Source organism: Orcinus orca, chromosome 1, assembly GCF_937001465.1.
Source record: "Orcinus orca chromosome 1, mOrcOrc1.1, whole genome shotgun sequence".
Lineage (NCBI taxonomy): Eukaryota > Metazoa > Chordata > Mammalia > Artiodactyla > Delphinidae > Orcinus > Orcinus orca.
This window is the reverse complement of record NC_064559.1, coordinates 210,606,617-210,633,134: the sequence shown is the minus strand read 5'-3', so window position 1 is coordinate 210,633,134 and position 26,518 is coordinate 210,606,617. Positions and strand designations below refer to the sequence as shown.

The following is a 26,518-nucleotide window of genomic DNA, read 5'->3' as shown; positions in this document are numbered from 1 at the left end:
CTCTCGGATCCGGAGCAAAAGCAGGGGTGGGACAGACTCCTGTAAAGACAAGACGCCTGCAGCTTCCACCCAGCACACACCAGGCTTCCCGGCGCTGCCCTCTCTGCAGCCTGGGGACGTCCCCCCACCGGAGCAGCCTGCAGCCCCACAGAGGACGACCGAGAGGACCACCCACTGCTCAGGGACCACGCAAGACCCACCCGGCCCGGGGCGGGCAGCACGTGACCTGTCGTCCAAAATGGGACGCTCCGGAGAGTAGACGAGGCCCCAGCAAAAATGACCCAGGAAAATAGCATAAGCCATGCAGATGCTCCCAAGAACCTTCCGGAACGCCGCTGGCCTGCCGGGTGTGGGTGGCGGGGCTGCAGTGGAATTACAGCTACCTACGGGCTGACCTTGCAATAGGGGCGTGTCCTGGATGATGTGGGCGGGTCCAATGTCATCACAGGGTCAGAGAGTCAGAGTAGAGAAGTGAGGGCGTGAGAGGCGCCTCACTGCTGGCTTTGAACATGGAGGAAGGGGCCACGAGCCAAGAACCTCAGGCACCCCTAAAGCTGGAAAAGGCCAGGGGCAGCCTCTCGCTCAGAGCCTCCAGGACGAGCCCGCCCTGCCCCCAGCTGGACTTGAGCCCAGCGAGACCCATGTTGGACTTGTGACCTCAGAACAGTGAGATAATAAATGTGTGTCTTAATCCCCTAAATCTGGGCAAAAGAAAACTAACAGTCATCGGGCAGGTGTCACCTTTACAACTGGAAAGAATGAAAACTACTTTAGAGAAGAATTCTTCACACTGCTCCAGGGCTGCAACTTGCCCTTGGCCAAAGGGCATCCCGCCCAGCTGGGCCAGCCCTGGGAGGCGCACCCCCCCACCCCCCACCCACCCCGCACCCCCCACCCACCCCCCACCCCTGCCCTGGGAGGAGCTGCTCTGTAAGCCTGCTGCCACCTGGCTGGGTGGTTATCTCTCTCCTGCAGCTCAGAAGTCCGCCAGCCGGGGCAGCCAGAACATTCCAATGCAATTCCCATCATACCCCACCCCAGCTCAGCACAGGCCAGAGGGATGAGGGGCCCACACATCACTCATCCACACCCACAAGAAGCATCCACCGGCGTCCAACACCCCCGCGAGGACGTACCGTCTCTGCTTGCAGGGCCCCACCAGCCAGGGGGGCAGGGAAGACTTCCAGGGTGTGGGGAGAGGGAGCCCGAGAGAGCAACCCAAAGGGAGAAGCACAGAAAGGAAAACCCGGGAGGCCTCCTGGAGGCAGCGTCCCCAGGGCCGACACTACGCAGGCTGCAAGGCATCCTTCGGTCCCTCCAAGGGGCGCTGCTGGGCAGGTGCAGGAGATGGGCGGCCTGCGTGCCACCGCTCCAAGGATAATCGCTGAGCGCCAAGCCCTGTCTTGGGGTTCGTGGAGAGTCTGTCATCTAAAGGAGCCCCGTGGGTCCTCCTGCACAGGACGGATACCCTGCAGGGCAGCCATCCCCACCACCACCCTGCTTTGCAGGCTCGGAAAGTGAGGGATTTATCATCTGTTTGGCTAAAGCGAGCCTTTCTCATCTGGACCCGTCTGAAGGACACACGTTTCCCGCCCACCCTCACCTGGACAGCAAACCACCTGGCTCAGTGCCGCTCCCTGGTGGCAGCTCAGCCTCGGGGGGCGGCCCTCCTGCCGTCGCCTCTCCTCTCTCTCTGGACACTGCCGCCCCGGCATGGGCTCATAAATACACATGTGACTCCTCGGCCTCCTTTCTCATTTCCTTCTAAAACTGAACACCTTAGAAGACCTCTCTCTGCCTCTCTGCCAAGCCTGCCACACCTGGAAGGTCCGGAATGAACCCAACTCCGCCCAAGGCCAGTGCCTGGGACCCAGCGGCTGAAGAAGGAACCCTGTGGGCTTGGAGCGTGACGGGGCCGGTCCTCAGGCCCGGCTCCTTGCCCCCTAACGGGACCTCAGTCTTGACCATCATTTTAAGGCCGCTGCATTCCAGGGGATGGTTTCTCCTACTTTGGTGGAGGTACTGGCCTTGCCACAGAAGCTTTGCCTGGACGGCTCGGGGAACCCGGATGCCCGACCCTTCGGGTCAACTTCCAAACATCTGTAACGATGACGATGAGAAACCAAACGGCTCATGAGGAGTGAGGGGACCGGGCAGGTAGAAAGGGACCACGGAGCCTGTCCTCAGGGGACAGAGGACAGAGAGGTTTCTGAAGGTGCACTAAGCAATATGCCAAGAAAACCCAAATAGAGGGGAGAAAGCAAGCAAGGAGCCGACCCGGCCGCGGGAGCGGGGAGACACTCGCGGGACCAGCTCTGGCAAGGCCGGTCCCGAAGGCGCGGAAGGCTGGGTTCGCTTCACCTTTTGTTTGGGATCCACAGACACTAACCCGTAGAGCAGTTTAGGTTTACAGAAAAATTGAGCAGGGCACAGGGCCCCTTGTGCTCCCGTCTCCCCAACACGCGACCTTCTCTATTACTAACATCCTTCGTCCGTGTCTACGTTTATTACAATAAACGGACACGTACCGAGACGTCGTTCTTCGCTGAAGCCCGCGGTTTACACAAGGACCACCCTCGCTGTCCTGCGGGCGCATCCACCTTGACAGCATCGTACGGGGGACTTTCACCGCCCTAGACGGCCCTCTGCTCCACCTACTATGCCCCTCCCCCAGCTCCTGGCACCCACCACCTTTGTGCCACCGCCACGGTTTTGCCTTTTCCAGAATGTCATGAGTTGGAATCATACAGCGTGTAGCATTTTCAGACGGGCTTCCTTCACTTAGGAACATGCTTTTAAGGCCGCGGAGCTGCTCACATGGTTTTCCTAGAGGAAAGCTCTCCAGCTTCGGGGGTTCCCAGAGAGGCTGGGCCCTGTCAACGCCCTCCCCATCTGTGGTTTCCAGGGCAACCATGGAAACCAAGAGTGGGTCACCTAGAAATAGTCAGACAGGCCTCACCCGCTCTGGATTTCCAGGGTCACCAGGTGGTCCCCTCCGGGAGAAGGTCACAGGGGCAGGCCAAGGGTGGGGTGGTGGGTTCAGGTCACCCACTGCTGGGCTCTCCCTCCCCCAGGCCTCTCCTGTACCAGAGCCCACACTTTCTCAGAGTCCAGAGGCTCTGCAGGGCAGGAGTCAGCTCTTAGCCCCTCAGTACCCTCAGGGCCAGGCACAGAGGTGGCCCAGGGTCAGGTGATGCTGTGAGGACTCACAGAGCGCTTGTCTCAAGCAGGCGGGGGCACGCAGAGAAGACCCCACGGGCAGGAGAGACAGCTTTCAGAACAGGAGGCCGCACGTCCTGCCACGGGCTCCGTGGAGAAAGAAGGGGATTCAGCCTTCACGAGCTTTGGGGGACCGGTGAAGGGAGGGGGCGCAAGGGCTAAGGGGGGACTCCCACTGCCAGTCCAGCCAGGCCCCCCCGAGGCCCAAGATGGGGTGAGGGGCAGGCATCAAGGGAGATCAGGCAAAGTTGGTGATGGGGGCCGTGAACGTTCCCAAGCAGGACCCCAGCAGGCAGTCAGCATGAAGTTATTATTAAAGGCACTGAAGGGAGTGGAGCGGCCCAGGCAGGACCAGAAGGGCTCCATCACCTTCTGCCCCCCGCCCAAGACCCAGTGCCTGACTTCGGACTGTTTCTCTGTTTACTCTGAAAGTTATCGGGTTTGGTCTGTTTATACAAATCAGCCTCCAAAAATGTGGGAATGGGGCTTTTTTTTCCATTTGTTTCCCAGAAAACAAGACAAAATGTAAAAGGCCCAGAAGGGAGCCAAGAACATTCCTTGGTTCCCCAAATGTCCAGGTCTCCACTCCCCCCTCCGAGGCTGAGTTCCTGGGACGTTTCACGCTTTGGCGGAGAGACAGGCCTGCAGCCGGGCACCCGCCTCTGCTTCTGAGCTGCCCCCACGGCAGGGGTGAGGCTCGGGAAGGGCTGGTGTGGCCGAGCCAAGCGCTCTCTCAGCTCGGCTCCTCTGCGTGTGCATGTGTGCGTGTGCAGGAGCGTGTGCGTGCCTGCACGTGGTGCGTGTCTCTCTCTCTGTACCAAGAACTCTGATTCCTGAGCTCACGAGGGGTCCCCCAGAGTCACTCTAATTCCATGCACAGTCGAGGCCCGCACAGTGCAATCCTGACCATGAATGGCCTCAGTACCGGGCGCCACCCTCTGCTCTAGACGACAGGGTGTGATGCCCTCTCTTTGCCTCTTTCTCTGTTTCTAAGCCAAGATCAGGAAGAACTGGGAGGGGGAGGGGGGAGAGGGGAGGGGGGAGGGGGGAGAGGGGAGGGGGAGGGGGGAGAGGGGAGGGGGAAGAGGGGAGGGGGGAGAGGGGAGGGGGGAGGGGGGAGGGGGGAGAGGGGAGGGGGAGGGGGGAGAGGGGAGGGGGAGGGGGGAGAGGGGAGGGGGAAGAGGGGAGGGGGGAGAGGGGAGGGGGGAGGGGGGAGGGGGGAGAGGGGAGGGGGAGGGGGAGAGGGGAGGGGGAGGGGGGAGAGGGGAGGGGGGAGGGGGGAGAGGGGAGGGGGGAGGGGGGAGGGGGGAGGGGGGAGGGGGGAGGGGGGAGAGGGGAGGGGGGAGGGGGGAGAGGGGAGGGGGGAGGGGGGAGAGGGGAGGGGAGGGGGGAGAGGGGAGGGGGGAGGGGGGAGAAGGGAGGGGGGAGGGGGGAGAAGGGAGGGGGGAGAGGGGAGGGGGAGGGGGGAGAGGGGAGGGGGAGGGGGGAGAGGGGAGGGGGGAGGGAGGGGAGGGGAGGGGGAGGGAGGGGAGGGGAGGGGAGGGGGGAGGGGTGGGAACTAGCTCTTCTCCATTATTTCCTGAAGCAGAGCTCAGAACCCTACCAGGCATGGGGCTGGGCCTCGGTGGGAGCCTAGTCACCCTGGGGTGAGAGTGCCTGGCCAGGCTCCAACACCCTGGTGTGAAACCAGGGCACTGGACACTCTTAAGCCTCTGGCCAGCCAAGCACCTGCCCCGCCGGGAGCCCCTCCACCAGACCTGCCCCTGCCCAGGACACGAGGCTGGCCCCTGATCAGGGAGCTGGCCCCTCCCAGGCTTCACCCTCAGGTGGGCAGCTCGCCCTCCCCAAGAGCTCCGGGGGCTTGACCGGGAAAGCTCTCCATAGAGGCGTCCCTGCAGGCCCCGGCGTTGAGCCCCACACTTGGTGCCAACAGGATCCCAGAACTATGGGCTCAGACAGACAGACAGACTAATGGACTGGGGTAAGCACAGAGGAGCACAGAGCCACCCCACAGGGTGGCTGCCCCACCCCAGCTCGGGCCAGATCAGCTTCCATGTCCCCACTTCCTGGCCCCATCACACCTCTGGCGGCTGGACTCCGTACTCCCCCTGGACTGAAAGTCCCTGAGATCAGGCCACGTCTGCGCAGCAGCCACGGCGTGGCCAGCCCCCAGCTGTGCCTGGCGCACGGTAAAGGTCAGCAAATAAATTCTGGAAGAATGCTTGCTGAAATAAGGAACATTCGACAGTGATGATTACTTCATTTGAAATCTGGATTTGACTGTAAGTTCTATGTTTTCTGCAAAGAGCCCTCCTCCAGCCTGCAGGCAGCCCCGAAGAGGAGAAACGAGGCTGACACTCCCAGCGTTTGAATCCGAGAGGCCCGAGCAAGCTGGCAAGTCCAGCCTCATTCCAACACATGGGGGCACAGACCAGAGGGAGGCTGGTGCAGCCACCCCGAGCAACCAGAGGCCCGGGCCCTGTAGTGCTTACACTCCTGAGAAGGGACGGCGTGGCCTCATGCAGGCACCCACCCAGATAGCCACCACTCCCCAGGCCAGAGGGCACCTCCCTGCCACACCTGCCCCTGGCACAGAGGCCTAAACAGAAGGCCCACATTCCTGCCAGCTGCCCCCGCCCTGGTCTTCCTGGTTTCAGGAACCCCCGCTACCCACCGCATCTCCTGGACCAGACCCTCTTTCCCTCACTCGGAGCCTCCCCTCGCCTGGACCCACAGGCAGCCTCCTCTCCCCCGCACTGGCTCGCTCTCTCTGCCCTGGCCTGGCGTCACCCCGGCCACCAGTCTGGTCCTGGCACGAAACACCGCGGCTGCCTGGCTTCCAGCCTCGGCACTCGGGAGCCTGCTTCCCAGTCCCAGCTTAAAGCTCCTGGCATCCTGGCGTGAGTGAGCGCTCCACAAACGTGCGGTAAGCAAGGCCACTGAATAGCCCCCAGCCGCGCCCCACCAGAGCCTTGGCGATGGGCCGCCGGCCTCGCTGGCCCCCGGGCGTGCCCCTCGGGGCCCCCCTGCTGGATGCGGCCCCACCTGGACCCGCCCCAGGTCTTCACACTGTGTCCGCTGCAGCTACTGAGGTCCTCAGAGGCCACGCCGCCCCCATCATCTTCTCTCCCCTCCTCTCGATGTCCATCCCCATGGCCACCACTCCTGAACCCGTTCTCTTTACTTCCTGTCATCTCCCCACTAGCATGCGGGCCTCTGGCAGGCAGCCAACTCCCTGGCACGGGGCCTGGACACACGGGGTTCAGTGATGCGCAGGCAGATGAATGCGTGAACAAGTGAGTGAATGAACACAGGCAGTGCACACAGGCCGCCCCTTCCGTATTCATGCCCCCAGATCCCTCGCGGGGGTCTCACCCTCCCTTTCCCACTTGTGTCCCTCAGGCCTCGGCAGCCGTCACAGGTGACATCGGACATCCCCGGCGGGGCTGGCGAAGGGAGTGGAGGAGGAAATGCGTGAAGCTGGCCCTCTGTCCCCAGCGGCGCCCACACTGTTGACCGCAGATCCCAGGCAGCCCTCTGCCCCTGTGCTGGCCTCTCGCTGCCACCAGGGGGCGCCGGTGCCCCGCCCTGAGCGCTCAGGAGGGGAGGGCAGGAGCCCCTGCCAGGAGAGGTCTGGTGTCCCACCCGCCCCATGGCTGTTCTCTCCGCATCTCCCTGCAGCCCTCAGAGGCTCTGGGAGGGCAGGCAGGGCTGGGAGCCCCTGGGGGCGGGGCCCGGGCTAAGAGGCTGCGGGTGGGGCCCACCACTGGGGGAGGAGAGGCTCCCGGGCCCCACGTTCCCTGCTGGCCTCTGGGACTCCAACCCCTCCAGGGGCTCCAAGAGCCAGGACCACCCTCAGAAGCCAGCACCAGCTGGGGGCCAAGGCCAGTGGCCAGCACAGAGAAGGGAAGGGGACACACAGCCTGGTCCTGTGTGCACGACGTCTGCCTCTCACGGGGTGAAGCCTGGGTGGACACCACTCAGTGCACAGGGCCAGCTGCCGCCCTCCCATCCCACTGGCCTGTGCCCCTGGCACGTGGGTAGCAGGTTCCTGGCCAGAGTCAGACCTCACTCACCCGCCTTGGGGCCTCCACTACCTTCCAGGCCCTTGGGGGAGCTGTCTGCCCAGCAGGTCCCGAGGAAGAGAACAGGGTGTCAGCAGGTGTGCGGTGGGCCTGGCCACGGATCCCCATGTCATTTATTCATCCATCTGCCCATCCATCCATCCACCCACCCATCCATCCACCCATCCACCCATCCATCCATCAACCATCCACCCATCCATCCATCCTCCATCCATCCATCCATCCATCCACCCATCCATCCATCCTCCATCCACCCACTCATCCCCACCATTCATCCACCCATCCAAACATTGTGGAGGGCCCAGGAGGACTGCTTGCCCTCACAGAGCACACATGGAGGCGACCTGGGCAGATGCAGCCCCTCTCTAGGCCACACTTCAGTCTGTAAAAGGAAGGGCTTGGACCAGACAATGTCCGTCAGCTGTCTCTGACCCTGGGGCCTGGGTTCTCAGGTTGGGGCAGCCTCCCGGCAGAAGCAGCATCCCACAGCATCAGGGAAACAAGTCCCCACTCACCTGGGGAGACGCCCTTGCTCAGAAGAGTGGGGCCGGGCAGCTGTCTGAGGCATGGGGCCCAGGTGTCTGTCCCCTCCCGGAGCCCTGGCCCCTCCACACCTGCCACCAGGAGCTGGGTGGGATGACTTGGTCTCTGAGCTGTAGCCCCACCCTTGCCCTCCCCGTGTCCCCATCTGGCTGCGGCTCTGAAATGAGGATGAGCGGGTATCCATGCCGCCTCCCTCCCCAGTGCCGTCCATCTGCTCTCCACCCACCCCCACCGGGAGTGCAGGTGTGTCTGCGGCCTCCCAGGGTCAGGGGAGGTGGACAACCTCCAGGCACTCCAACAGTGCCAGGCTCCCAGGACACAGGGCACACTGCCCAGGACCCTCCCAGCACGGTCCCTAGAGGCTCCCAGATGGACGCAGCGTCCAGGAAAGCCCTCCTGCCTCCTGGGCGTGAGGGCAGGCGCTTGGCCACATGATGGCTAGCATTTCCCAGCCCTCCCAGCACAGCTCTCTTAGTACCTGGGGCGCCATCACGCCCAGCCCCTGGCCACAGGGACAGAGGGACACAGTCACAACCACTCATCCCACCCACCAAGCCCCGGGTCTCATCCTGAAGCCACATGCACTGCTCTCAGAGACCCCGCAGCCCACCCAGGAAGGCCGGGGCAGGGGGAGAGTGATGGGCTGGGGTCTATCCTGAAGGCCCGAGGCACTCAGGGCTCTTCCTGACGGCTCTGTGTTTGTGGATCCAACAGGTAGATCCCGGGGCTGACTGAGCCAAGGTAGCGTGTCCTCTGGCCTCGAGTTGCAGAAAGAGCCAGAAACCCTGACACCTTCCCCCTCACGTGGGAATCCAGACGACACAGCCAACACTGTGTGCGCTCCGGGAGACCAGAGGGCCGGGGGCTGTGAACAGAGCGGCTGCCCGGCTCAGCCCTGCACCCAGTCCCGCAGAGGCAGGACGGACGGGAGGACGGCCCCTCAGAAACTTCAGCACCCCCATCGGCAAAGCAGGGCAGGGAGCTGGTCAAGCTGGAGTTTTCCCAGGACAGTGTGAGCGCCCCCGAGCCCACGTGCACCCGGGCCCCCCAGTCCCGGAGCTCTCGCAGGGGTTCTGGAGGGCAGCGACCACGCACACAGCCCCACCCGGGGACAGGCGGTGTGAGCCCAGGAAGCCCGGCCGCCCTCCCAGCAGCCCCGGGACAGGCGGCGTGAGCCCAGGATGCCCGGCCGCCCTCCCAGCAGGGGTGTGAGAGGAAGGCCCTGGCATGGGCTGGGTGCCTGCGCTGGGCGCTGAGCGCCATGTGGGTACTGGCCACCTTGTCTGTGCCACCGTGTCCCCAGGAACCTCCCCCCTCTGTGGCCCCTATCCCCTGGGGGCACCCAGAGAGGCCCACCAAGGGGGAGAGCAGCTGGACCACCCTGGGAGGCAGTGGTCTGTCCTGGATCCAGCCCAGAGCCGCCCTGAACCTACCTGTGCCCAGCCTGCCCTGCCCTCAGCCTGGAGGACAGCCCTTGGGAGGGGCCGATCCAGCGGCGTGGGCTGGGGCTGGATGGGCCACAGCAGGGGCCCCCTCCCCGACCCCTCAGCCCACGCAGTGACAGACGCCCTCGGGAGGCATCAGCTCCCAGACCTGCTGCCCTGACCTCCAGGAGAGCAGATCCAAGGCCGGGGACACCGGAGCCAGAGTCCCCAGGGATGGCAGAAAGGCCCAGTGGGCTCGAGGGTCCCCCCGAGGCCCAGCCAGCCTCGGCAGAGCCGTCTGCCCAGGCCACACTAGGCAGCGTCAGGCTGCCCAGGGAGCTGGGAGGAGTGCAGGGCGCCCCTTCTGTCTGAGCCCAGGCTGGGGAGGGGGGCAGGCTCCACAGGCAGGAATCTGTGCTCCACACAGAGGTGCCCGCTGTCCAAGAACATTTCGAACTGACCCGTGGAACCAAACTGTCCGGGTTTCTCTGTCCCAAGTGTTCACGGGCCTGCACACGCCAACGTGCACTGTGGTTTCCTAGGGAGGATCGAGGGGTCCCCAGGTTGGGGTGGCCACAACCCCTGGGGAGAGCACGGATGCACACGAACATGTGGGACACCTGGGCTCGGTCCTGCTCCGGGAACTGGCCTGCACCCCGCTCTGGCCTCAAGGCCGGCCCTGTGGAGCCTCGATGCACAGCAGGAGACACCTCTGACCCCAGGGGAGCTGCTGGAGGGCTAACCCGCAGGCTCCTCTTGCCCGGACCCTGAAGGGTGGGGTGATCCGCCCCCGCTCTGCGGGTCCCCAGCAGAACAGATGGCTGCGACACTGGCTGGGGGCAGCTCCCCCTGAGCCAGCACCCTCGGCCCACCGCCACCTCCTCCCCTGGTGGTAACTGCCAGTAGTCAGCTGGCCTGGCTCCGCGCGTTCTGCTGTCCAGGCCGCCATCCGACCGGGGCACAGAGGCCAGGCCCTGCTCTGGGATGCCGGGAGCCGCCAGGACCCGAGGGCAGGTTCTGGGATGCCGACGCCAGCTCCCTCGCTCGCAGATCCCTCAGGAATCACCCTGCCTGGACAGAGAGGCAGGCACAGCCCCAGGAACTGAAAGTGGGCAATCGGGGCCTTTCCTGGGATCTGCCCCCAAACAGCGACAGCTCTGGCGGCAGGCACAGCGGGCAGAGCGGACACAGGGCTGAGATGCCTGTCCAGGAGCCCAGGAAGAGCCGGGGCTCTAGGCTCTCCAGGGCCCGCTGCCCCAGGCCCCCTCCACAAAGTCTCAGGGCACTGCCGGGCTGGGGGACAGGGACGTGGCCACCTGAGCCCAGGAGGGGCAGGATCAGCCCTAGAAACGACTCCTGAGCGCAGACGGCTGCAGGCAGGAATTCTCCAGGAACTCAGACTCAGGGCTCCTCTCCGCAGCTGCTACGTCTTATTGACTCATTTAGGCGCCAGGGCCCTGGGGTAAGAGGTGAGCGCCAGCCACGGGGACTCCGCCGTGCGGGAAGCGGCAGACTCCTGGGGTGGTGAGAAGGGGGCCCAACACAGTGGGTATGGCGTCGGCAGTGGTCACGGACACCCCACGGGTCCTCAGAAGGCGGCCCCTTCGGCCTGAGCAGGACGGCGTGTCCACACGGGGCCGGAGGGCAGGCTCAGGCGGCTTCATGCGCAAGTTCCCTTCCACACGCCATTCCTGGGGGCAGGGGCCCCGGGCCAGCCTGTGAGGACCTCTCCCCTGTACCCGGGCCGAGCCGCCCATGTGCAGGGACCAGCACGTGCCGCACTCCCCTCCCCAGCGCCCTCCGCTGCCCTGTGCCCCGCTCCCGATGCCCCACTACGCAGGCCTGTGGGCACTCGGGGGGCAGGCAGTTGTCTTATCGAGCCCCCCCTTCACCGGGCCGGGCTCGCCTGCTCCCCTCCCCTGCAGAGAAAGGCGAGAGGCCTCCCAGCAGAGCGGGGTCTCAGGGCCAGCAGCACTGCCCCGCCCGTCTGGGCCCAGCCATTCCTGCGTCCAGAACAGAAAGTGTCAGGCCGCCCACCGCAGCTGCCCAGGGGCTGGAAAATGGGGCACCGCAGCCCCTTTGCGAGCGGGCAGCTGCCTGGCTTCACCCGCCCAGCGGGCTGCCAGGAAAAGGTCAGCCAGAGGGCCGGGCACTGGCCCCTCGGCCCCAAACACGCCCAGGGAACTTCCGCACCCCAACTCTTGTCAGTCCCAAGGCGGCAACAGTCCAGGGACCCACACGGGGCACGTGGGCCGCACAGATTCCCCAGACACCATCCAGGCTTGCCCACCCGAGCGGGGCCTCCACGTGCACCCCGCACTGCCCCGCTGGGTCCAAGAGGCCGTGTGCCAGCACTGAGCACATCACTGACCCCAGCAAATCAGAAACTCATCTGTATAATGGGACACGCACCCAGCCCACCCCAGGGCACGCCCAGGACTGCCCTTGCAGCCCAGCGAAGGGCAATTCACCGGAAGAGTCTGGACCGGCTTCCGGGGGTGTGGACAGGGCACTAGGGCCGAGGCAGGGAAGGGCGGAGGGCAGATTCACAGGGTCCTTTCAGGAAACCACCCAGGAGGATGGGCGGGACTCCAGCCTGGGGCAGCCCTGGGGAGGGGAGGCTGGGCGGCCTTGTCCTTCTCCGCAGACCCAGCCTCAATCCTGCCCGGAACGCAGGCCCCTCGTGGGCAGGGGCACTGGAGCGGCCTATTCACCAAAAACCCAGCCGGGAGGCATGGGGGCAGGTGGGGCGAGCTCACAGACCCCCAGGCCCGGGGGGTCTGCCTCTTGGTGGATCCTGCTGTAATTATGTCATTAGAAGGCCAGCCCGTCTCAGAAGTCAGCCCTGGGAGAAGCCCATTGTGCACGGCGCAGGCCTGGAGGACACAGTCATCTTGAAAGATAGAGACGCCTTTGTGGGTGGTGGGGTCTGGGGGACAAACCTGGTAATTAAACGATTCACGGAGCGACCATGAATGCCCTTCCCAGAGTCGGCCGCTTTGTAAGGGCTGGGATTCTGTGTGCGGGCAGCCCCCGGGCTGTCCTGGAGCAGGAGGTCTGCAGACCCGCTGCCCTGAAGGGACACGGACCACCGAGTACAGGGCAGCAGGCCACACCTGTCCCAGCCGACTGTCACGGCCAGCAGGGCCAGAGCAGAGGGCAGGGTCAAAGCCACCCACCATCTCCATTCAACCCAGCAGGCCCTCCCCACCCCCGGCCAGAGACGGCCCCCACCCCAGGCAGCAGAAGACACCAGTGCCAGCTCCTGCAGGGCGTGGGGCTTGCTGGAGATTTCGGGAACTGTCCTCAAAGGAGGGGTTTAGGGCTTCCCTGGTGGCACAGTGGTTGAGAGTCCGCCTGCCGATGCAGGGGACATGGGTTCGTGCCCCGGTCCGGGAAGATCCCACATGCCGCGGAGCGGCTGGGCCCGTGAGCCATGGCCACTGGGCCTGCGAGTCCGGAGGCTGTGCTCCGCAACGGGAGAGGCCACAACAGTGAGAGGCCTGCGTACCGCAAAAAAAAAAAAAAAAAAAAAAAAAGGAGGGGTTTAGTGCAGCTAAATCGGGCGTGTGTGGAGAAGCCAAAGGCCACACTGTCCGCCAGGGCAGGGGCAGCAGGGCAGAGCAGAGCACAGTGGAGGAAGAGGCCTGGTCGGGCGGGGCAGCTCTGCACACCCCTCAGGGAGAGGAGAGCCAGGTCCCAGCCTGGTCGTGGCCGGTAGCCAAGAGCAGCCCTCGGTGGTGTCTGGACCTCGGGCCAGGGGTCAGATTCCCACCCTCCGACACAGTGGGCAGCACTGAAGGGCCGCCTGGGAGGGCTGCTTCCTCTCCATTAATCAATTATCCCAGTTTAGAAACAAAGTCACCCTTGAGCCAAGGCCAGGAGCGCTGGACCCGCCGGGGCCTGCTTCCCACCCGCACGCCCTCAGGGGCGGCCGCCTGCTCCCGCTGCCTCCTGGCAGAGTCCGGGGGCCCCCACAGCCCCGCAGCCCTGCCTGCCCTGTCCCCGGACCCCACCAACCGATGCCCTGCTCCGGTGGGGAAAGAGGCTCCTTCAAAGGGACAGGCCTGGGCGTGGAGGCCCACAGGCAGGACCACTGAGGTCCCTCCCCGCAGAGTAGGGTGGGGCTGGAGGGGCAGGCCCACAGGCTCCCGGTCATTCCAACCAGCTCAGAGGGGGACGCTAAGTCTCCTCAGATTCCAGGCTGAACCTTCCCTGCCGTCCATCCCCACCAGACCCTCTGGGCCAAACTGACTCACTCCCTCCACTCTGCTCCTCTGCCCCCACCTTTCTCCCACCTGGAAAAGCCCACCCTGCCCCACCTGCACCTCTCTAAGCCTTCCTCAGCCCACAGGCCCTCCTCCAGGAAGCCCTCCGGACCACCCGGCCCTCTCCTGGGCGTCAGCAGTGACGCCCTGAGAGCTGTGTGGACCCGGGAGTGAGTCCCAGAACTGCCTGAGACGGGCCCAACCCGTCCATTTTATAGGTGAGGAAACTGAGGTCCAGAGGGTACCAGGGCCAAAGCTTCTTGGACCAAGAAGTACCTAAGGTGACTGGGCCTCAGACCTCAGAGTCTGCCCTCGTTCCCCGAGGTCAGCAGAGACCAGGTCATGAGAAATGACCAGTGTCCACTGTGTCACCATTTATGATACAAAAGGAAGTTAAGACGTAGTATGTTCTGAAGCATACGTTTTTCTTGCCTGTTTTTCCTGTAAGATTCCAGGGCAGCCGGCCGTGGGAAGCACTCGTCCCCGGCAGACCTTGGAGGGGCGGGGGGCGGGGGGAGGCCTCTGCCGTCTCTCACTCCGGGCAGGAGCCCACCAAGGGTCAGGGGCTGCCCGAAGGTGCCGGCCTGCAGGGTAGGGAGGCCGGCGGTCCTAGAGGGCATGCCGACCACAGGCCACCCCAAGGGAGAAGCCGCGTGGGTGCTACCCCCCACGGGAGCTCGGGGACGCTGTGCGTGCGGGGACCCCAGGAACATGGGGCCATCCTCCCCCACCCCTGTCATCCCTCACATCTCTCAGCGGGCCGGGCCTCTGGGGAGCGAAGGTCGCCACCACCTCCCAGGGCACTCTGAGCCTCACCTGCACTGACACCTGTGACCTGCACAAACGTCCCCCATACTTTATCCCCACAAAACAACGCGGGGAGTGGGGTCTGGCACGTTACCCTGAGGCCCACAGGCGTGTCAGATGACACGATGCCCGCCCTGGACGGACAGCCACCCTGGACAGACTGCACCGAGGCCTTGTGCTGGGCCCCGCCCTCCCCCCCCCCAGGCCCCACCAGCACAGGCTCCCTTTGTGCTCCTGTATCTCCTACAGAAAGCCTTGGTGGGGGGGAAGGGGGGGCGGCAGGCAGAGGTGGGCAGGCAGGCCCAAGTTAAGAGGGAGGAGGCACCCAGGCGGGGGAGGGGGTCTTCCTAAGCACTCCCCTCCCCCTTCGCTCGCCACCATCAACCCAGCAGAGTCCCCTTCTCCCTCCCCCACTCTTTTGTTCAAATGAAAGAATTTGGGGGAACCAGAAAAAATACGGCTTTTATTTTCAAAACCGGTATCAGTTATAATTGGGGGTGAGTTACATATGCCCAGCTGTGCCAGGTCTCAGGTCTGGCGGCCCCAAACCCAGCGTGGAGGGACTGGAAGGGAACAGGGACGGCCTCTGCAGGGGGCATAGTCCTCACACCAGCTCTGCACACCCAGCCCCGCACACCCAACCCTGCACACCAGCTCTGCACACCCAGCCCCGCACACCCAGCTCTACACACCCAGCCCCGCACACCCAGCTCTGCACACCCAACCCTGCACACCAGCCCTGTACACCCAACCCTGCACACCAGCTCTGCACACCCAGCCCTGCACGCCAGCTCTACACACCAGCCCTGCACACCCAACCCTGCACACCAGCTCTGCACACCCAGCCCCGCACACCCAGCTCTACACACCCAGCCCCGCACACCCAGCTCTACACACCCAGCCCTGCACACCAGCTCTACACACCCAACCCCGCACACCAGCTCTGCACACCCAGCCCTGCACGCCAGCTCTGTACACCTAGCCCCGCACACCAGCTCTGCACACCCAGCCCTGCACACCCAACCCTGCACACCCAACCCCACACACCCAGCCCTGCACACCCAGCTCTGCACACCCAGCCCCGCACACCAGCTCTACACACCCAACCCCTCACAGCAGCTCTGCACACCCAGCCCTGCACGCCAGCTCTGCACACCCAGACCCGCACACCAGCTCTGCACACCCAGCCCCGCACACCCAGCCCTGTACACCCAGCCCCGCACACCAGCCCTTGAACACCAGGCCTTTCTTCCAGGAGGTGGTGCCCTAGGAGGAGGCCCAGGGGCCACCCTCCAGCTTTGTCTACTGCTCCCTGAAGGCCACATCTGTCACCCAACTGGCCATTCCTGAAGCCCCCGACCCTGGAGGGCCACGGACTGGTCATGAGCCCAGTCCCCCCCCCAGTACAGATGCTCCTGCCTGGGAGGTGGGCAGGGTGGGGACCTGGGGATCCACCCCTCTCTCCTCCAAAGCAGATCTCAACCGTGCTCCACCCCCAACAAGGCCTGGCACCGCGCTCAGAGACGGCATGGCCGGAAGGTTCCAGGTGCTCACTGGGCCAGACTGTGCTTCCAGCCCCAGCTCTGCTGAGCAGTCAGCAGCTTCCGGGCCTCCCTGACCCTAGATTCCTCTTCCACGAAGCGGAAGAAGTGAGGATTCGGGGGGCCACGCAGGCAGAGCGCGGTAAGGGCCAGGCGGGTGTGCCCGCCCGAGAGGCCGTTCCCACAGTGACCGTGGGGAGCAGGGCTGCTTTGGAGGCAAAGCCAAGCCTGGAGCCCAGGCCCCAAGAGGCTGGCAAGACCACGGCTCCCACCCGCCCCCCCCGCCCCGCAGCACCGAGGGTGGGTCTCCAAGCCCAGCAGCCGTCCCAGGCGCCCATCCAGCTGGGTGCAGAGTGCCCCGCTGGGTGCCTAGCCCTCCCCACTGCGCCCCTGCCAGCCGTGTACCCTGTGTGCCCAGGAGGCCGAGGCTCAGGGTCTCACGGGAGGGGCGCTGCTCAGTACAAAGGGAGCGCCCATCAGTGACGCGCCAAGCTGGGCGCCCGAAAGAGCGCCAGGCGGAGTGAGGGCTGGTGGCCAAGGGAGCAGGGCGGAAGGCGAGGGGCTAGAGAAAGACTGGCCCTAGTGGGGGGTCCCGGCTGCTTCCCGAGGGCGAGACCAAGGACAGGCCACACTGCAGAGTCACGTCCTCGTGCTGCTGCCCATCAGGCCACAACCCAGTCCCAGCGACATCCCCAAAGGCAGCTGGAGGCCAGGACGTCCCTCCCACCCCGACCCCGCACAGTCCAGCATCTCTCCACAGCCACCTGCGGCCCTCATGAAAGACCCCGAGAAGAGGCGGAGCGTGGCAGCTGGGCCCCTGCATCCCAGCCTGGACCCCAGTCTGCGATGGTGTGGGGTGGGGTCACCTCTGTGCAGCCCACAGAGGGGCTCGGGATCTAAAACCACGAGGAGGCCTGGCTGAGGATGGAGCCTGGATGGTACAGGGCACAGGGCAGGGACCCCCTACCCCCAGCACCTGGAGGTGACAGCAGTCCTCACTCCGTGGCCCGGGCAGCAGCCCCCGCCCCCGGCCGCCCAGAGCCCAGGAAGCACAGAGCCTTCCGGCTCGCAGAGGGCATGCGATGAGCAGTCAGAGCCGCCAGAGCCTTCCCGACAAAGGTCAGCACCCCTGGGTACCAGCGCCCGGCTCAGAACCATGGGACCCAGCACCTCCCCAGGACCCCTGCCTTCAGCCACGCTTTGGGGGGGACACACTTGTGCAAGCACAGGGAACGGCAAGGGCGCAGGGGTCCCCTCTGCAAACGGGGGCCTCAATTCCCCACGATTTCCTGGTTTCCCTCCTGTTGTTTACTGGGCATCCAGAGCCTTGAAGAGCGCGTCGCAGGATGTACACCCCGTGTCCCCCTGGAAGAGGCCCCCAGCTGCTCACCAGAAGCAAGTTCAAAGCACCGGAAACTGTCCAGAGTGCTTCATTTCAATGACGGCCATGGCTCTATGCCCTGTTCCGGCAGGAGCTGCGAGCTACACGGTCAGCAAAGAAATTCTGGACAAAGCAGAAAACCACCAGGGATACTCACGCCTTCCCCTCACGCCACAAAGCCAGGAGGAATGTCTGCAGGGGTTCTCTGGGGGACTTTTCGGGCATTCGTCTGCCCCACCCCCACCAGCACCTGCTTTAAGCCCATCACACCCGCAGCGCCCCCCGGCTGGATCCTCAGCGTGTCAGGCTCCAGTCTGCAGGGGTGTGACGTTTACTCAATCGGTCCCCTCGGGTAGGACACGAGAGCCTCCGGCGGGGCAGGGGTGCAGCTCAGGGGCCCCTGGGACGTGCTGCTTCCCTGCCAGCCCAGGGACCCCGGCCCATCCCTGCCCGCAGAGGGCGTGATCGGACAGGGAGCGCTCGGAGATGGCAGGGTGCAGAGGCATCCCGTGAGACAGGGTTACCTCCTCCCCCCACCCCCGCCCGGCCCGCCCACGCGGACCGCCAGGGCCTCGGTGCCTGCAGGGGACACCATGCCACTCACCGTGCTGACAGCGGGGACCGTGGAAGCCGCGGGGACAGTGGCACAGCTGGGCCGAGTCGGGCACGCACTGGCCGCCGTTAAAGCAGAGGCCGGGGCTGCACTGGGCTGTGGAGGGAGGGAGAAAACGCGTGAGGAGGGGCAGGGGCTTGGGGGCACCCCCAGCCCACCGCCAGGACACAAGATCCCCGGAGACGCCTCCCCGCTGTAAGTCTCCCCACAAGGTGAGGCCTCAAGGCCTGGACAGTACCTGGACCCTCAAGGGACAGGAAAGCACCGCCCCCGGAGAGGGGGCCCCAGGAGGGTGGGTCACACACGGCCCACCAGGGCTGGAGCCCCAGCGCCACCCCAGGGTCTGGGTTCAGTGAAGCCCCCCTGGGAGGGGCAAAAACCCCACTCCCTTCAATGGGACATGAAGGAGCTCCAGGGCATTTTCTGGGGGAGGTCGGGGGACGAGGGTGGAGAGTAGAGGGTGCAGGGGAACAGCCCACAGCTAACGTGGGCTAAAAGCTTGGCCAAGGCCCCCTCCCCACAAGACTGCAACGGTGGAAATGATCAGACTGGTCCCACCCTCAAGGAAGGGCAGTACCAGCCCAGGCCCCCTGAGAGGGGAGGGATGGAGGGTCAGGGCTGCGAGCGGCTGGCCTCCCCACCTTCTCCAGAGGAGACTCCCTGCTCCCAGACCCTCTCCCCACACCCCACCCCCAGCGGGGCCCAACGAGGCACCCTGAACCCACTGCCTGCGGTGCCCTAGGGCTACTGAGCCCCCTCCAGCTCCAGGCCACAGTGTGGAGGAGGCCACAGCCGGCCCAGGAGGCAGGGGCCCTGGATGGGAAGGGCAGGTGCAGTCCCAGCCCCATCACAGCAGGGACCCCGACCTACGCCGGACCGGGTACCCCTGGGGGGGCTTCAGCACCAATTTTCTCGGCCCCGCAGCCACGACCCCTACACCTACACAGGGCGGGCAAGGCCAGGGCAGGTGGGTTCTGCCCCCATCCCCGTGACCCCAACAGCCGGGCCCTGAGTCCAAGGGCTTCAGGGGTGCTTGCTGGGTGAGTGGACACTCTGAACAGTGGCCTGGACGCCCGCCAGGCACCCCAGAGCCCGGCGTAACCCAAGGGTTCAGCAAGCTTCTGTATCGCTGGCAGCATTCCCGCCAGGAGCAGGGAGAAAAGCTGGATGGTGGAAGAGCCCAAGGGGAGGGATGCCAGCCAGGCACACGGGTCCAAGCAGCCCCTTAGACGAGGCACCGCCCCGATGAGGAAACCAGGGCTCAGAGACACACAGCACATGGCCCAGGGTCACACAGCCGCTGAGGAGGGACCAGGCCCAGGGCTTTCTGACCCTGCCGGGGGAGACATGAGGGGTCTTTGCAGGGAGCTTCTTCCTCCTCTTCTGTCCCAGCCTTGGAGGGATCCCTCCTCTCGGGCCACCCTGCCGGGGTCCCAGCTGGCACTCACTCACACCTGAAAAACTCCCTGAGGATGTTTCTGAAATGCAGTAGGAGTGGGGGGCTGGGGGACAAAGCGGGTGCTGCAGGGGAGCCAAGAGGAAACGCACAGTGACCCTGGAACCCGCACAGGTAATTCCGGGCCGGGGCCAACCTGGGCTGTGCACCAGTGTCCCCAGTGCTGAGGGCCTGAAACCTGTTGACTTGTGCAGTTTTGTGGAGGAAGAGAAGCCAGCTGTTTCCTTTTCACATCGTAAAGAGGTCTGCACCATCCCGAAGACCTTCAGCCCCAAACCACTGCAACGGCCCATGCCTCCGGGGGGAATCAGACGCCCAGGCTGGCGCCCACCCCGGGACTCTGCCCCCCAGCAGCCTCTGCAGGCCCCACCAGGTTCACGCCCAGCCTGGGGGTCCCCGCGGACAGCACCCTGCCTGCGTCCACCTCCACGGTCAGTTCAGAGCTCAGGGGGAGGTAGCAACCCACTGCCTGCTCCCATGCCCCTTCCCCAACTTGGTACATGGTGTCACACGCACAGAGAGGCTCAGGCCAGAAACCCAGGAGCCGTCCTCACACTCGGCCCACATCCAATCCACAGCCAGCCCATCGCTTCTACCTCCCACGCCCCTCGAGCCCACCCTTCTCTCCGCTTCAAGGCTGGACAGAACCGCCGCCAGCATCCCCGCGCACGCTGCACTCACCCACTCACCCGCGTCCTTTCTCTACGCTGCAGCCACTGGGATCCTTCACAACAGGAAGCAGATCATGGGCGCCTGGTTGAGAGCTTTCCCTTCTGTGGCTTTCCATCGAGCTGGCACAGAGCCCCCCAGCCACCCGTCACACCCTAGCGGCTGTCCACCTGGACAAGTCGTCACTTCCTCAGGGAGCCATTCCAAGCCCGCAGCCGAATCAGCGCTCATAGCGCCCTGTGGTTTTCCACCGCACCTCTGAGTGCAGCGAGCCCTTAACAGGGGCGACAGCTGAGCTCCCACCCCAGGCCTGGGCTCCCTAGGGGCAGGCAGCTACCGCACCTCCAACACCATCACGTTCCTTGGAGCCACCGACACGCCGACACTTAGAAGGGGCTCCACAGACTTTGTTGAATGAATGAGTAAAGAGATAATTAAATGTCAGGCCAAGTGGGACGTGAGACGGTCACTCGTCAGGAAGCCTTTGGGGCGAAAGGCAGGCACTCAGGATGCAAGAGGGATGCACAGGGCAGCACATCCTTAGATGGAAAAAAGAAAAGGTTTCACAGCAAAGATGCACAAAGCTACGCCCCAAACCAAGAACGGGCACTCCCTGCGGTCCCAAGGCTCGTGGGACGCGGGAAAGATGGGGTTACCGTGGCGCGAAGCCTGAGACCAGCAGCACGGGGTGGCACTGGGCACACACGCCTCGTGGCAGGACAGGCAGCCAGGGCACAGGGACGGGGCCTCACTGCAGAGCACCCGTGGGTCCAGCCCTGTGTGACCCCTCCCCCAGGCCAGGCGGGAATCAGGGATGCCCCCGGCAACCCAGCCACCCCTTCCGCTGTCACTCAAGTCACCTGAGGGACAAGCGCCCCCCAAAAGACCCCACCGCAGCTGAGGAAGGGCCACAGGCGACAGGCACAGGACAGCCAAAACCTGGAAATGCAGCTCAGGGGCAGCAGACCGTGGCTTCCTGTGAGGACGTTTGTTTTCCTCGAAGAGCAGCAGGAGGGGCCGTGTGTGAGAGAAGAGTTGGCAGGTAGGAAAACAGACCCAGCGGGACGCATGGAAATGAAAAACGTGAAAACTCCACGTACAGATGTTAAACGAAGGTTAGATGCTTTGAAAACAGTTTACAGATTGCTAAGTAACAGACGTGTTTTATACTTAACATCAGCTACGTTTTTAATGACTTTTATGAGAGCCTACTGTATGCCAGGGGGACAGCAGGGGGCTGGTTTGGGGACCCACCCTCATGGCCCTTGGCTGGGACTGAACCCACAGGACCCTCAGGGGCCCTGGAAGGAACTGTCAGAACCCACGAGTGTGAGAAGTCCAAGAAGAGGTAGAGGTAAACCCGGGGGTTGGGGCACGGTGCCCACAAGGTGTATGGCTGCCAGGCGGCCACGTCCTCCGAGGCTATGGGATGCTCTCGCCCTCCCCAGACCCCGCTGGTTCCCGCCGCCCAGAAGCCTTCACAGGGCAAGGCATCTCAGGCTCTGCAGATCCGTGTTCAAGTCCCAGCCCTAATACTTATCAGTGGTTGGAAATTTGGGCTAAACTCCCCTATACACGTCAAACGCAATATTCTCACAGACCCTTCACGCTCTCAGAGTGTTGCCTCCACACTGTCTCCTGGAGCTGAAGACACCCACAGCCCCCCAGCAGCCCACGTCCGGGGACCACGATCTCCTCACGCTATAGACCGGGAGCCAAGGTGCGGGCACGTTGGCCAGGCCTTCGCCTTGGGGTGAAGCTAGGCGCACGTGCCCACATTCCTAGAACCAGAGGCTGGGAGGGTCCTTAGGGGTGTCTAGTCCCGAGGGTGCTCCTGGCCGGGCCTGGGTGCGGGACGGCAGATTTAGGCAGCACAGCCCCCAGAGCGAGGACACCATGTCCAGGCATCGCCAGTGGCATCCTGATGCCAGCCACTTCCCCTCACGGCGAAAGGCAGGAGACACCTGTGCCTGGCCGGACCCTGATGAAGCCCACCGGCCATGGTGGCTGCAGCCGCGCTGTCCCAGGACGGGTGGCCATGGAAATAGGACTCGACTGCTCTCCAAGGGCTCAGCAAGTTCAGCCCCTGGACCACTTCCCTGGACCTGGGCTCCTTCTCTCCACCCGCCAAGGGGCTAGTGGAAAGCTGAGTGAACCACAGGCGGGAGAGGGTGACCCAGGCGGACACCTTTGTCCAGCCTGCCAGGCCACACACCCACCCACAGGCTGCGAACACACACCGAGGTCACCGAATGTGTTTCTGGGAGCCAGCCTGCAAGCGAGTGCCCCTCTGCGTCCCCAGTCACCTCCGCCCAAGCCGCCCAGAGACCCCCGCAGGGTGGGCTGACTCAGCTCAAGGTCACGGGGACACAGGGGCGGTTCCCTCCGTATCGCCCAGGCTGCAGGGCAGCGTTTCCTAAGCCTCGTCCAAGTCGCTGATAAGAGCTGCCAGTGCACGGGCGGGCGTGGGTGCCCAGCTCAAGCTGACAGTGGCTAAGGAAGGGAGGCCACTTCCCTGGGAGCCCAGGGGACAGAGCAGGCCCTGAGCCCTCCCGTCTCCTCCCTCTCACCCTGTTCCTGCCGGCCTTCCACCCAGCGCTGGCCGAGGGCTAGGGACCCGGATCACACGCCCCACCCCACCCACCCCTGCTGGGACCCCTGCAGCAGGGAGGGAGCCACCTCAGCTCCATGCTGGACGCTCAGACTCCTAGTGCTTCAGGAAAGGCCAAGCCCTCCAGGCCGGCTGCCCGGTGCCCTGTGCCTGCACCAGCACCCACCACACGGGGGGGCCCAGGAGACAGGCGGGCAGACCCGGCTCCCAGAGCCCCTGCATGGTGGCAAGTCCGGGCACAGGCGAGCCACACCGGCTTTGGGAGACCATGCCGGTCAACAGGAGAAGTGGGAGGCTGAGGGGCCACGGACCCTGAGGACTGCGGAAGCCCGCTGCCCCCTCCAGGCCCATCCTGGGCTGCAAAGCCCCTGGAGAGCAGACCTGGACAGGGCAGCATCCTTCCTTGCCCCCATCACGTCCACTTCCCGAAGGCAGTCGGCGGGGGGTGGGCGCTGTGCACCCAGAACCTTCCAGAAGGGCTGGACCTGGCCCCTGCTACGCCTGGCGCTCGGATCATTCTGGGCTCCGGGTGACGGGGGCACCGCCACGCCTCATTGTCTGTGCTCCCCACCGCGTCGTGGCCCCAGTGAGAGCACGTGCGTGGACGTCTGCGCACCCATGGGAGTGGGAGCTCGTGCACACGTGTGAGCGATCGTGCACACGTGAGTGTACACGTAGGTGTGCACTCATGAGCATGTGTGTACACGTGTGTGAGTGAACACACGTGAGTAGGTCACATACCTGTGAGTAAATCCAGCCACACGTGTGTGCACGCGTGTGTATGTGAGGCGGTGTGTGGTGAGCCCCTCTGGGTGTGAGCGGGTGTGTCATCGTGTGCTGGGCACAGGGCCGGGCCAGTCTGGATGTGACTCACGATTTGGAGAGACCTGGGGTGTGCAGGACACAGCAGGACAACACGCCCTCCCCCCGCAACCTGGGGGACATTCGCGTCCACGCCGAGGACAGGAGAGCCAGGATGCCAGCTCTGCAAATTCCCACGCTGGGCGCAGGGCTGCCGTGTGGCATCCAGAACGGAAAAGGAAAAGTGAAGGGCAGAGGCCAGCAAGCCGAGGGCGGCCCTCCCCGGGGGCCCACGGCCGCCTTCCTGCAGCTCCTTCCCTGCAGGCCCCGACCGGCCAGGCCCAGCGCCGAAGGACCGCACAGGAGGTGGGAGGGAAGGGAGGCCTGCCTGGCGGTCCGACGGTGGGACGCAGGGGCGCCGGGCCCAGGCCTCACCCCCGGGGCCCTGACTATAGGCACTGGCACCCAGATCCAGGGCTGCATCCAGTGGTCTGGGCTCCCGGCGTGGGGACCTCGGCTTCAGCCCTTCCCTGTTCCTGTGGCCTCCCTGTTCCTGTCCCTTCCCTCTGCAGTGGGGCTCTTCCTTGGGCACGAGCAAGGCCCACCACTCACATCACACAGGCCACCAACGCCCTGGACAGAGAGGCCTCCCAGACCCCACCTAAGCCAGCACCACCTCGGTCAGCCCCTTCCCACCTCACTTTTCTCTGTAGCTTCCCCACTCACCGGCATGTAATCTGTCCCTCCCTCCCTCCCTCCCTCCGTTCCTTTCTCCCCCTCTGTTCCATGAGAACAGGGCAGGTACCAGCCTCTGCTCAGGCCCCTCCCATGCCCAAGCGCAGCGCCTGGCACCCGTCGGCCCTCCACAGACGCTGGTCGAATGGATCACCCACACACTTCCCAGTACGTGCTTTAGGGACACCGCTTTATTGTTTTGCCTTTTTGCTTCTTTTTCTTTCTTCCTTTTTTAAGAAAAAATGAGTTTGGAAAACACTACACAGTCTGTCAGAAGCCTGCAGTGGGGCTTCCCTGGTGGCGCAGTGGTTGAGAATCTGCCTGCCAATGCAGGGGACACGGGTTCGAGCCCTGGTCTGGGAAGATCCCACATGCCGCGGAGCAACTAGGCCCGTGAGCCACAACTACTGAGCCTGCGCGTCTGGAGCCTGTGCTCCGCAACAAGAGAGGCCGCGACAGCGAGAGGCCCGCGCACCGCGATGAAGAGTGGCCCCCGCTCGCCACAACTAGAGAAAGCCCTCGCACAGAAACGAAGACCCAACACAGCCAAAAATAAATTAATTAATTAATAAACTCCTACTCCCAACATCTTCTTTAAAAATATATATATACCCTCATTATCCAATCCCACTAACCAGATAAAGAAACCCCTCTCCATTTGCTTAAAACACTGTTAACTCCAAAAAAAAGAAAAAGAAAAAAAAAAGAAGCCTGCAGCGCACACGGGTATATCAAAGCTTCTGAGAAGTCCTGCAAAAACAGTGCCTGCTTAACATGTACACAGAGCTTCCCTTTCCCAGGGCTCTCTTCACACCCACGGAGCCGGTGCAGCCCCTGGCCCCTCCTCGGGCACTGCCTCTCCGACCTGTGGCCTCCTCCGATGGACTGAGCCCAGCCCACATGGAGAGAGTTCAAGCTGGAGCTACAGACAGTCTTCCCGGCACCCATTCCATCTCAGGCTCCGCGTGCCGGGTGTCTGGGGGGTTGAGCCGCTCCAGGCCAGGCACCTCATCGGTGCATTTGGGTCCCTGCTTCGATAAGGGGGAGCCAGGACCCAGGGTGACCACGGCTGAAACACTGGGAGCGTCCAGGCAAAATCTGCCCCCTGACTGGGACAGAGGTGGAATTCAGAGAGCCACTGGGCAGAGGGCACCCCGACAGCAGGAGGCCCCCAGGCACACGTGCTCTGGACCCACAGGTCCTGGGGGGGGCCCTGGTCACCAGGCACCCCGCCCAGCTGGCACGTCTTCTTTCCGGTCACCTCCCGGTCACACATGCTGCTAAGTGGGTCTCGGAGGAATCCCAACACCATTAGAAGCTTCCTGCGCAAACACCACGGGGGCCTGACGCTGTCCCGCACGCAGCCCAGTTTCCAGGTCACATCCCAGGGAGGACATTTCACTGTGGCTGGTGGAGAGGGGTGGGGCCAGCAGGGGTCAGCGTCCCAGGGCCCTGCCCCCGCCTGCCTACCTCTCCGGGTCCCCTGGCTGCAGAGAGCCTGGACCGGGGGACAAGGGAAGGGGCTAGACAGGCTGGCGAGGGGGGCAGTGGGGAAATGAGGAAAGGGGCAAACAGACAGAGAGAAAGAGGGAGGGCGGGAGCCCTGTGCCTCATCGCCATCCCCTCTGCTCGCCCTCAGGGGCTCGGAGGACCCTGACCCCGTCCACAGGCCTGACGCTTGTTCGCATGCAGCCGGGAGGGGACCAAAGGCAGCCACCCTGGACTCACACCTGACCCCCCCGAGGCAGGGCTTTCCAGGGACTGGGGGCTCCGGCACCTATTGGGACCCCAAGACCCCCACCCCAAGACCAGTGCCTGATGTGACCCTGCACCTGAGCCCAGTGCCCCCTGCGAGAGCCCCCAGTGCAAAGTGCACAAAGGGCTTGGAGCCAGGCTTCCGGAAGGCTCCAGCTCCACCCAGCTGGGAACTAGCCCTGAGGGGCTACAGGCAGAGTGACCCCCAAGGGCTCAGCCACAATGTGGGGCGGCTGAGGAAGGGCCCCTGGCCGCCCACCTCTCCTTCCTCCTTCCCCTGCCGCCACTTCCTTTTCCTGGGCTCCAGCCGGCTCCCCTCACACCCCAGCGCCCATCTGGCTGGCCTGGTCTGCCCATCCTCACGCATCAGTGTCATTTCAGTGTCCTCCAGCAGCAGCCGGCCTCCTGGCAGACCTGAGCTCCCCACGGGCAGGTACTGACCCACCGGGTCCCGCTGAATCCCCAGCGCTCGGGGGCAGCGGAGCAAAGACCAAACAAATGAATGAGTGAAAAAATGAACGAATGAACCAATGAACCGGGGCTGAGGGCAGGATCCTGGGCTCTTGCCCTGCCCCGTGTGAACCGCCACCTACCCTCACACGCTGGCCAC

The 26,518-nt window shown here is 64.3% G+C and overlaps 1 protein-coding gene across 2 annotated transcripts in view; it reads right to left on the bottom strand.

Moving 5' to 3' along the window:
- The window catches only part of MEGF6 (multiple EGF like domains 6), a 99,010-nt gene that overhangs the window by 58,975 nt on the left and 13,517 nt on the right, over window positions 1-26,518 (bottom strand). For both annotated transcript variants that reach the window (XM_049706091.1, XM_049706087.1), the window contains exon 4: window positions 17,873-17,977. In XM_049706091.1, the coding sequence (XP_049562048.1) occupies window positions 17,873-17,977 (105 nt within the window). The remainder of the gene's footprint in view (window positions 1-17,872; window positions 17,978-26,518) is intronic.